The sequence below is a fragment of the Dermochelys coriacea genome, chromosome 10, assembly GCF_009764565.3.
Source record: "Dermochelys coriacea isolate rDerCor1 chromosome 10, rDerCor1.pri.v4, whole genome shotgun sequence".
Taxonomy (NCBI): domain Eukaryota; kingdom Metazoa; phylum Chordata; order Testudines; family Dermochelyidae; genus Dermochelys; species Dermochelys coriacea.
The window spans coordinates 45,869,182-45,881,195 of NC_050077.1; the positions used below are offsets into that span (position 1 = coordinate 45,869,182).

General features: G+C 51.6%; 1 protein-coding gene across 4 annotated transcripts in view; it reads left to right on the top strand.

Moving 5' to 3' along the window:
- RBPMS2 (RNA binding protein, mRNA processing factor 2) overlaps positions 1-12,014 on the top strand; it is a 49,698-nt gene that overhangs the window by 22,103 nt on the left and 15,581 nt on the right. For all 4 annotated transcript variants that reach the window (XR_005295328.2, XM_043494250.1, XM_043494253.1 and 1 more), the window contains exons 2-6: positions 2,585-2,662; positions 4,491-4,529; positions 6,063-6,125; positions 8,084-8,234; positions 8,876-9,024. Coding sequence is in view for 3 of the 4 variants with exons in the window: in XM_043494250.1 (XP_043350185.1) it covers positions 2,585-2,662; positions 4,491-4,529; positions 6,063-6,125; positions 8,084-8,234; positions 8,876-9,024 (480 nt within the window). In the remaining variant the exon portion in view is untranslated. The remainder of the gene's footprint in view (positions 1-2,584; positions 2,663-4,490; positions 4,530-6,062; positions 6,126-8,083; positions 8,235-8,875; positions 9,025-12,014) is intronic.

Consider the following 12,014-nt stretch of genomic DNA (forward strand, 5'->3'; position numbering starts at 1 on the left):
GACTGTACTCAGAAGTTACCAGTGCCTTGCTGACACATTGGAAGGGTATATCTAGTGGGGTCCCACAGGGGTCAGTCCTGGTTCCAGCACTGGCCAATATTTTCATTAATGACTTGAATAATGGAGTGGGGAGTAAGCTTATGAAACTTCCTGATGGAAGGGGTTCTCCAAAATGCTGGCAATTTTAAACTTGCCCTCTAATTTGTCATGGTCCTTTTTTGAGTTTGTCTGAAATAAACAAGATGAAAGTCATAGACACTCAAAGTACTTCACTTGGGAAGGAAAAATCAAATGTAAAACTATAAACTTGGGGAATAACTGGCTAGGGGGTAGAAGTGCTGAGAAGGAGCTGGGGATTGGTGGACCATAAACTGATTTGTTAATGTGATGCAGCTGCAAAAAGGCTAATGTTCTAGGTTGTATTAACAGGATTGTTCTGTGTACAAGACACAGAAGGTAATTGTCCTGCTCTGCTTGACATGAGTGAGGCTGCAAGTGGAGTACTGTCCAATTCTGGGCACCACACTCTAGGAAGGATGTGGACAAATTGGAGAGATTCTAGAAGAGAGCAACAAAAATGATGAGATTTAGTAAACCTGACCTATGAGGAAACAGAAGTGGGGAACTCCATGTTTAGTCTGGAGAAAAGACTGAGGTGTGACCTGATAAGCTGCCTAATAATTCAAGGGCTCTTATAAAGAGAAGGGTGATCAATTGTCCTCCCTTCACAGGACATGGAGAACAAGAAGTAATGGGCTTAATCTGCAGCAAAGGGAGGTTAAACTCGAACAGGCCTCCAGGTAGGAGGCTGTAGGGTACCCATCATTGTCCAGCTTGGTTTTTAAGAGCTTCCAAACACCTGCCAGAAATGGTCTAGGCTTCCTTGGCCCTGCCACAATACAGGGCTGGACTTGACTTCTTGAGGTCCCTTCCAGCCCTCTTTAAGATTCTGTGACTCTTCAAGGTCTCAAGATGCTGGACAGAAGACAAGGTCCAGAACCTTGGTGCAGGTAAGGTTGAGCACCATGGAGAGTGCTGACAAGTTCATCAACCAAGGCTGCAAGCAGAGTGGAAACTGTAGCAAACAATGTCCTTTGACAGCCAGGTCTTACTGCCTCCTGCATGATGTCCATGTCATGCCTGTGGATGTAGAAAACATCACAGAACTTTGTCACAGTGCAGAATCTAGCAGATCTAAGCTGTCCATGGAGGCATGAAGGGGTGTGTGCCCTGAGCCTGCCTGGTATTGTCCTCTGGGTTGCCCCCAAAGACTTATGGATTTGTAGGGTTGAGCCAGAGATGGGAATGTCACTCCATCAGTGGACTATGTGCATGTGGTGTGACCCTGAAAGCCCCAGTGGTGACAATGAACAGTCTCCCTTGATTGTCTTGCTGTCATTTGACTTTGAAGTCTGTACCCAGAGGCCTAGTTCTGGGCCCCCTCACTTTGCAGGGTGTTCAGTAGGTTTCTCAGAGCATTAGAGGGAAACAAGTCCTCCTGGAGAAGTCTAAAATCAATAGCCATAGCTACTTTGAGACTCACTGGCTGGGGTGGGAAATGTGGGTAGCATAGAGCACTCTGGAGAACAGAGTTAACACACCTGTATGTAAATGGCAAGAATGGAGATGTACTTGAAACGGTACCAAGAGGAAGACACAAGTGAGGAAGGAAACTTCTTGATGAACGCCTGGACTCTTGTTGAGAGAGGCTGCTGGAAAGGTTCAGCAGTAGGTCTTTGATCAGCCTGGCCTCTACAAGGGTCACTACTTGTTCTGTAGCCACTGAGCACTTAGGACTAGCTAGTATCCTACACTCTGCTCGAGACAGCTGAGAGACCAGTGTGGCTAGACCCTTCCTGCCCTGGTGATAGGGATGGAGCAGATCAAACTTCTGTGACCATCAGGATATTCTGGGGCTGTGTACTCATGCCAAGAAGATGTGCATTTCACATAGGCAAAGATGGCCTCTTGGCTAGTGGAAAGCTGCAGTATGTCAATCCCATCATGTGCTCATTGTGCACCCAGCAAGATCTGAGGCAACAAAAAACCTAACAAATTTCCTAGCCAGTAGACCTTAATCCATGCTCATGCGTTTCTGAGCAATGTCTCAGGCCCTGCTCTAGTGTCCAGGTCATGCTGAGGTGCAGGGTCTGTGCCTAGTAGAGCCATAAAGGAGCACATGCAGCTCTGTTTTGGGTGTGAACAGCAATTGTACATGGTTCTGTAACTTGCACCCCCACGAGATGCTGGCTCAATGTACAGCTCTGATGGGCCCACCCCATCATGAAGGAGGATTTACAGTGCCTCTGAAGGTGAGCCAGCAGTTTGAATGATCTCTCTAGCTAGATACTCCTTCCCACCCCTCCCCCCAAATCTAGGAAGCTTGAGTGCTAAAGCAGCATTCCCCCTCTCCCATGACTGTGGTGCCATAGGCATGATGCTCTTCTTTACCCCCCCCCCCCCCACCAGGGAAAGGCTTGGAATGCAAAGAGTGATGTATTGAGGCCATGTCTCTGAAATGCATCTGGTACCTAGCACTCCAGCCTCCGCCTTCCAGCACTCAATGTGGGCCCCTCTCTTCTAGGTACGGACACTCTTTGTCAGTGGCCTTCCTGTGGACATCAAACCCAGAGAGCTCTACTTGCTCTTCCGACCGTTCAAGGTGAGTAGGTGCAAAACTGACCTAAAGTGGGCTGCCCTGCTAGCAACATGCTGGTTGGTCCTCCAGCTGGCTTGCCATGGCTGCCATCTGCTTGAGGGAGTTTCTTTGGGGGCAGGAGATGATGGGGAGGGGGGGTGGGCAGAGGAGATGTTACTGGGTCTGAAAGTCTAATGGGAAGAGTGAAGGGACCTGGGCTGCTGCTCAGTGGGGGTCAGGGAGGAGCCCTTCAGAGTAACCTGCTCACTCACAATAGTGAGGCACCTAATGCTGGTGGCAGTTGAGTGACAGAAGCCTCAGCTGGGGAGTAGAGACCATCCCCTCTGTCCCAGGCACTGCAGGCCATCAATCCCTCACTGTCCTGAGCCCAGGGTTGATAGGAGCTTGGCACTCGCCATACCCCACTGATAACCCAGAAGGTGCCCCTTGGGGCCCTCTGGTGATTTCTCCCTTTCACAGGAGCTCACACCAATTTATTAAAAACCACTGCAGGGGCTGCTTGCTTGCTCCCCACTGCACTGGAGAGCCCTAGGGAGAATGTCCCATGTTGCTCTGGCTGCTGTTTGCTGCTCTAAGGGGAAGTGAAGAGCTCCCCTGTCCCTAATAATGTGCAGCAGGTGAATGTCTGACCCAGGTGTGAGTCAGATTCCCTGTGACAGCTGAACTTTTTGCTGGGTTGTCAGAGGGGCTGGGGAGCAGCTAAGCTGGGTAGAGCTGCTGAACAGCTACCATGGCAACTTCCCTCTCCAGTGTACCTGGAGAACAGGCCTGTTCATGGGAGTGGGGGGCTGTACCACCCCCCCCACTATGGCACAGACTCCTCCTCTTTCCAAACACTGCAGGTCCTGTCTGGATGAGAACCTACTGTGCCTTGGACTAGCCCTTGCCCTAGGCCATAGGGTTGGGGCACAAGCAATACTGCCATAGACTTCTGCAGAGGTGTCTGGACTTACTAGAGGCAGTGCCCCAAGTGCTAATGGCCCTGTGCACAGCACTGCACAAACCTGACCACTGGTGGCACAACAAAGTCCTTCCTGGGCAAACCTAGGGGTGTGTGACTGGTCCAGGAAGCTGTAAACCCAGACTATGGATTGAAACTAAACTGATGCTGGTGCCCTGGTCTGCAGTTTGTATAGTCCAGACCAATGGCTTTCAACCTATGGTGTCTGGACTCCTGGGGGTGTGCAGACTGCCTAAGATTTCCAAAGGGTCTGCACCTCCAGTTGAAATTTTTTAGGACTCTGCTAATGAGAAGGTTGAAAACCACAGGTCTAAGCAGTGCTGATGTTTCTGGTCCCCATGCAACCAGAGCAATAGCTGACTGGGACCAGGATACCCACTCCAGTATCCCATCCTTCTCCCCGCCCATTCAGTAACCTCTTGTTCATCCACTGGGGTTAATGTGCTCCAGCCCCCTAGCCATGCTGGCATCTAGCTTTCTGAACAGACTCTGAATCAAAATGTAACTTCAGATGCCTCCTCTGTGCATCTTCCTAAAGACCTAAATTCTGCTGTGAGCAGCCCTGGGGAAGCTGCTTTTGCTACTAAGTAACTCTTCACAGGCTGTCCAGCACCTACAGGTGGGAGCCTAACACTTGTGGTGCCTGCCAAGTTCAGCAGGGTGGGAGGGGAGAAGAGGGACCAGGCTGCCCTTGCTTGGGAGGAGAGGCTAACCTAGCTCAAACACAGCTGGATCATCCAGAGTTGTGCTTCAGGAACTAGCTGGGGCTGGTGGGGGGGATTCCTGGAGTCAGTTGTGTTGTCATGATGCCTCACTGGTTGCCTTGCCTTTAAGGAGTTGTAACTTTTTTCTGGTTTTTTCTCTCTCCAGGGCTATGAAGGGTCACTGATCAAACTAACATCAAAACAGGTAACTCCTTATTCCATCTCCCCACCCCCACCAGCATTAGTTCCATGGCTTCTGGTGTAGCAGGGATTAGGTTCCCTGGATGGGGCTCAAGGAGGATCCCACAGTCCCTGCAGGGTGAACTGCCATCCTCTGGTAACCTGGGTGCTCACACCTGTATCCAGACCCTGGCCCCCAGCCCATGGTGCAGCTTTCCCAAATGACTTTCCAGCCACCTCTGCTGCATGGCTGGGCAGCAGCAAGCCTTGGAGTGGGACCACCAGTGACTCCCCCTGGTGAGTAGAACACTGAGCCCACCTGGTCTGTTCCACTTCTCATCCAGCTGAGCACAACAAGGCAGCAAGCATCTTGCAGGCAGACTAGACCAGAGGCCATTTTGATGATGCAGGCTTTGAACAGTGGTGGATAAAGGCAGTCTAAGGCTGTGGAGAGATTCTTTGGATGAGGGTTGCCCAGCCTAGGCAGGGCACAGACCTGTGTTGAGCTTATGGGACAAGCTCAGCAGGTGCTGCATTGCCTCTGCCTCAGATGTGGGAGCTGTCACTCCAAGCTGACATGTCCCTGCTGTCCTCTACCAAGAGCTGTGCTTCTGTGTGAACAAAGCTGGCATGCAGTCCAGTGCAGCCCCCCTCCAATAATGCTGGGGAGGGGTAGCCACAGAACAACCCCAATCTCCTGCTGGGTCCCTCATGTTTGGGAGGCAAGTGTTAGCAGGAAAGCCTAGTAACAGGAGGCAGAGCTGTGAAGCTGCCATCTCCAGCCTTAGTGTAAATCCCTATGGATAACTGGGGCCCTCCTGCCCTAGGTACTGGGAGGTGTCACGCCTTCCTACAGAGCTCTCTGGACTCCAAAGATGGGGGAGGTAGGAGGATGAATGCTTAATCCATGACCTGAGCTGGCTGGCTGCATGGAAGTGGTGGTGCCCCTTCACAAAGGCTATATGTATATCCCCTCCCACCCCCAAGGCTTAAGCATGTGCTGCTCTTGCAGAGGTGGGGCAGTTTGCTGCCCCATGTCCATGCAGCTCTCTGAAGATGTGAAATGACCAAGTGAGAGAGAGAGAGGGGCTGGGATCTGACCCTTAACCCCAGTGACTGCCCTGCCCTTGTCTGCCCTGACAAAACTCTCCCCCCAAACCCAGACAAGCTTGAACACCAGTTGGAGCTGCAATTCAGACACTACTTCAGGGCCAGAGCTGGGGATGACTGGATCTCAGGGCTCTTGACCAAAAGCCCTGTGGTGACTGGCCTAATGATCCATCTGCAAATTCCCATGGTGCTAACAGGGCAGCCCTGGGCCCAGGCCAGAAGCACATTGGAGGGTGGCAGGTGGGGAATGGAAGCATGGTATGAATCTTGGGCTTCTCTCTGAATTCTCTGCCTCTGCACAGATGCATCTAAGATATGGGTTAGAGCAGCCACACTGGCCTCTTGCTGCTCTCTGAATGCTGCAGGATTCTGGTCTGGCTGGGGCTGGCAGCTTGGGGAGGACTAGCATGGGAGGAGGCGCTTGGACCTAACCTGTTGTCTCCTCCAGCCAGTTGGTTTCGTTACCTTTGATAGCCGAGCTGGTGCTGAAGCAGCAAAGAATGCCTTAAATGTAAGTACCCATTCATGTCTCCAGCTGGGGCCTCGTGGCTAACCAGCCCCAGGGTTCATTTGGAGATCTGTAACCCCCACCTCTAGCAGCTGATGCTTAGTGCCACTTCTAACCAGGCAGCAAGCTAAATGGATGCTTGGCTAGTCAGCAGCATGTGAAGGATCGCCACCCTTCAGCTATACCCTAAAGCATAGGCTGGCAAGGATCAGTACCTGCACTAAGACTTCAGCCTGGTCTAGAAACCAGCTATAGCCAATGCAATGCACTTCATCTGTTCAGAACTCCTCCACAGCTAGGTAACACCTCTGGCATTGTATTGGCTTATCTGTTGAGCTGGGCAAAGCAAATACTGGAAGCTTCCTTCTATTCACTGCCAGCTTGTCATCTCCCTTCCCCATCACACCTTTCTGCTGAAGACTAAAGGTCTCCCATGTCTGGGTCTCTAGCTCTGAGGTGAAGGGTCTTCACTGCATGATCACAACAGCCTGCCTCATTCATAACCATGTGTCTGAAATGAGACACTAACTGCAAAACCAGCTTGTAAGACTGCAGTGTAGGGTGGGGATGGCATAAAACTTGGGTGAGGGTTCTGGCTCCCCTTGGTTGTGGGACAGTGAAACAAGCAGAGGGTGAGTCTTCAATTCATAGATTCCAGGGCCAGAAGAGGTCCCTGTGATCTTCTCATTGGACCTCTATAGCACAGGACAGATTCCCCACAATTCCCTTTAAGCTAGAAAAACAGCCAATCTTCTCTGGAGAAGCTGCTGCAATCCTTGAAGTTGTTCTGAGGGTTAATTACTTACACTAGTAGAAGTGTACACCTTATTTCTGGTCTGATTTCATCTTGCTTCAACATCTAGTCATTGGGTCTCATACCTTTGGTGGCTAGACTGAAGAGCCCATTAACAAATATTTATTCCAAATGTAGGAGCTTGTAGGCTGAGCTCAGTGGTGCCTTTCATGCCCTAATTTGCAAATGAAGATGTGAGGACTACAGACCCCTGGTTCCCCATTGCTGGGTAGCAGTTTGCTACACCCATGTGGTGGCCCTGTCAGAGGAGGGCTGCCTTACTGTTAGTGCTGAATGGCTAGGTGCCATGGGGCAGGGAGGGTGACAAGTTGGTTCAGTAGGAAGCATCATGGATAGAACTTCTGAATTCCCCCAGCACCTGTCTTACAATGGGCCCAGAAGATCTGTGGGATTTCTTTTTTATGGCTTCATTTCCATCACCATGGCATCTGGGTATCTACTAGGGACCAAATGTACTTGCTGGCTCAATACACTGAGCATTATCCTTGCTGGGATGTGACAAAGTGGACACCTGTCCAGCCATGTGTGCCCCCACCCTGTTGCATAGCATCCTGCCCCTAAGCCATCTAATAAAAACCTTGCTATGGTGACAAGCCAGGCTATTGCATGTTGGGGAGCACATCTTGCCGCCTCCTACTTGAGCTGAGCAGCTGCTGCCTGTGGCTTGCTCAGGCTCACGTTCCTGTCTTTAATGCAAGAAGTTTGCAGCCTTTTCCACACTAGTGCATCCCCACCCAGTGTTGCCAGGAGTCTAGCCACACCCACTGCCAACAGGAGGAAATGCCAGTGTGGACAGGGCTCTCCAATCTCCAGCACAATCAGATTAGCTCTGAGCAAAACTCACCCACTCTCTGAAAGATGGTGCTGTGTGGGGCTTGGAAGTATGCACATGTGGACAGGACCAACACCAGATCAGCTGTACCTGTAAGCAAGATGAAAAAATTCCCTAGTGCACAGAAAGCTGGAGAGTCAAGCAGTCCACTTCTGGTCTAGTGTTCCCTGGCCTCACCTCACTCTGCATAACTGGCTGTAGTCACAGGTTAGGCTCTGGTCCCTGGCCAGGGAGAGGTGACTAGCCACAGCTTATCTGAACCCACCTGGGGAATGGAATTGGCTTCAGTGCAAGACTGTGCTTCCCCTCCTGCAGGGCATCCGCTTTGACCCAGAGAACCCCCAGACATTGCGGTTGGAGTTTGCCAAAGCCAACACCAAGATGGCAAAAAGCAAGTTGATGGCCACACCGAACCCCACTAACATCCACCCTGCCTTGGGCGCACACTTCATCGCACGGGATCCCTGTGAGTAGCCACTGGGGCCACACTGGGGAAGGAAGGGCTCTGCAGTGGAGCAAGCACTGCAGCTGCTTCCCTTGTTGCTGTCTAGGTGGCCATTAATGCCCACGTCAGGCAGGAGCCTGGCCTCAGATGTGCCAGTATCACTGCTGCAGGCAACAGCCTGGCTGTTGGGAGGGCCCTGAAACTGGGGAGAGCTCCAACTTGGTCCTTCACCCACAGCTGTAGCAGGGCCTGCCTGTGGGCTTAGATGGGGCAGCCTGATCCACATACAAGGGGTCACCAGGTGTAGATGGCCTCTATAGTTCAGAGTACTCATGCTGCTGCCATGCATCCTGCTCTCCCCAGTAGCTAGCACCCTCGCAGGGCAGGAGAGGTGGCATCAGCACATCAAGCCATAACTTCCCTAAGCTTGATCACTGGCTGAGCTGCACAGGGCTCTGGGTGCAAGGAGCTATTCAGGGCATGGAGGCAGAGGAGTGGCTCTCCAGAGGAACTCCTGTTTGGTTAGAGCTCTAATCTTCCTTGGGGGGCAGGGCAGGGACTCCTGGAAGCAAAGCAGAGCTGAGCCTTGGCCTTACTGCTGCAGTCAGCTCTGCTCTCCCTTGGCACATGTCTCACTGTCACTGCTGTTCCTAAACATCTAGATGACCTGGCTGGAGCAGCTCTTATTCCGGCATCTCCAGAGGCGTGGGCTCCCTACCCACTGTACACCACAGAGCTAACCCCTGCCATCCCCCATGCTGCGTTCACATACCCAGCTGCTGCTGCCGCCGCTGCTGCCCTTCACGCTCAGGTGAGTCATGCCCAGCTGCCCGGCTCCCAAGGGAAGCCCTCCTGCACCTTCTGGAGAACCATTAACTTGGAGCCTTATTTGTTCCTTCTCTCTTTATGATGGGCTTGGCAACTGGCTTCTGCACCTTGACCCACCTGCTGAGCAGGGGAGTGCACTACTGGGTGGCTGCTGCTCAAAGCGAACAGGCTCACTGGGGGCCCTGGGGAAAGGTCAGGCTACTGACTAACAAGCAGCCTGAGTTTGCCTGCCCCACATGCAGTGAAAGCCCAGGCCCTTCTGGCACTGCAGGTTCAGACTACTTGGCTGCCGACAGCAGGGGGTGCCTGCCCTTGGGACCTGGCTGGCAGAGCATCAAGCTGAGCAGATCCTGTTCAGCAGGGCTGGTGGAAGGAAATGCTGGCAGATCAGTGAGCTGTGCAACCTGCTTATGGAGGGGCAGGTCACGGCTCTGTAGCCAAGGCCAAGTTCCATTTGCACATGGGGCAGGGGTTTCACCTTCATGATGCCTGAAAAGAAAAGTGTACTAGCAAATGGCTGCATGTACACAACCCAAGAGGAGTTAATTGGGTACCTCAGATTCAGCTTTGTTCTGAATGGTGCTTTTCAAACATCTCCTCGCTAAAACTAATGGGAACTTTGTACACAGGCTGCATTTGAATCAACTCTGTAATAGCTAGGGAGTTAATTATTGGTTATGCTATAGGCTATAGACAAGGTCAGGTCAACAGCTCTGACCAATCCAAACTCAACCAATTCTTGCCCTTTTGTAGCTTTATTGGAAACAGGATCACTGCATGCAGGCATGAGGTAGACTGTGTCAGGACACTTCACTGGTAGATGACTCTGCCTACCTGTTACTGATCTCTGATGTTCTGTGGCCATGTGCTAGCTTGGGGAGCAGTGCTTGAAAGGCTCCCTATGGCTCTGCTGCACCAGGGCAGCCCTGCAGGGGAACTGAGGCAGAAGCCTTGGAGCCCATAGGGAGCCTGGTCCTTGAGCCCCATGTCCTAGCTCCAGTCTCTGGCAAGGACCAGATTTACAAGCATGCTGCATCTGCTCTGATAAAGCTTCAAAGCAGCCTGCAAGCTCCAGTTGTGGCATACCCATGAATCTGCCCTTTCAAAATTTAAGATAAGACTTAAGGCTGTTGCAACAGCTCCATATTCAAAAGCTGGTAGTATTATTTTTGGGCTTCTTGCTAAAGGTTAGTATCTGCCAATGTCCTGTTTAAAATCCAAGGAATTCCAAGACTACCACACTAAAATGGAGCTAAAGTTGAGTTTGAATCCCTAAGGACAACTACAAGGATGTTGTAATGGCCTCCAGACCAGTGACTGACACCCCCACCACCTGCTGTCAAGAGTTGCACTAAAAACCCAATCCAAAAACCTTAAGGTTTTGGATGCTTCAGCAATGCCCTGTGCAGGAGGAGGGATAAGAACCTATTGTATCTTAAACAAGTTTTTAACTCTAATCTGGGACCCCCCCAATGTGATAACTTAAACCTAGCATGGCATCACCATGGGGAGGCAGAGGAAGGAAGGTTCAGTGGTTAGAGTCCAGCCTGGACCATGGAAGATCAGGGGGTCAATTCCTGGTCTGCCACAAACAGCCTTGTGTGACCCGAGCAAGTCACTGTGGCTCTGCCTCACTTCCCCATCTGGAAGTGGGGATTAAGGGTCCAGCCCTGCCTCCCAGAGTGGAGCCACAGGGCTGCAAGGCTATAGAGGTACCATGGATAATTAACCTTGTCTGGGAGCCTCCACTGTGTATTGTTGCATCTTAATGTGTCTGGGTTCAGCTGATGTGCAACAAAGGGCCATGGTTCGTTGCTCTTGTTGCCGTGTAATTCCAATATCCCTGCTTGAGGCATTGTGTCCTGTATCCTATCCATCAGGACCCCTCAAAGACTGAACTATGGAAAGACCATCTCTGCTCAGCTGGGCCTCTCTTTAGCCACTCTTTGGTACTCTACTACATAGATGAGAGGTCCAGCAGGCCAATAAACTGCATAGGGCTGGAATGAGCAGCGGCCTGCCCTTGCATTGACTGACAATCACTTGGTTGCTCAAGTCCCTGCACTGCTGTTGGAGATCTGAAGTACACATGCCCATCCTAAATGGGCAAGTAGTGACTTGGGATACTGCACTCTAGAATGACTAAGGCGCTACATAATGAGACTCCTTTATCCAGGTTAGTCACCATACCATGCCTCTCCATACAGCCCTAGGCTGTTGAGATGGCTAGAGGAAGGGTAAAATATAGTCACTGCAGCTGCTTCAAGAATTCCCTTGAAAGGGAAGGCCAGTTGGAATCTTACCTGGACCAGGAAGCCTCACCTACCCTTCCCTAGGACTTGAGCCAGAGGGGCACAGGCACTGACTTTCTTTTGTGCTGGAGGGTGCTCAGCCCCAGGCCCTGCCCCCACTCCACCCTGTCCCTGTGCATGCCATATCCTCGCTTCTCTCCCATCCCCCCACATGCTGCAAAATAGCTGATTGTAGGTGCAGGGAGAGAGGGGGAGGTGCTGATAGGGGGGCTGCTGGTAGGTGTTCAACACCCACCATTTTTCCCCATGGGTGCTCCAACCCCAGAGCACCCATAGTCTGCACCTTAGCAGAGGGATATTAATGCACTTGCTTTACAAGATCAGCTCATGAGTCACTCTAAAAGCTTTTCGGTTTGCTCCATTTCCAAGAGGGCTGGTCTGTCTAGAGTTCCTCTTAGATGCCTTACAGGAAGCAGTATTCATTAGAGCTAAGCCCACTAGCAGGAGTTCTGCCCTAGGCAGTGCTGCCATGTTGTGCTGGGTGGCTGGGCAGATGGCACTAACTACAGTACAGCCCATGCAGCCAGAACAGAGCAGTAATGGGTTAACTTCAAAACAGAAGTCTGTACAGCTCATCCATATGCCAGCAGCATTCACCTGGCCTTTCCCACTCTGGGGGCAGCAAGGGAAGAGGAGTAGTGTCTGGCCAAAGATTGTGGTT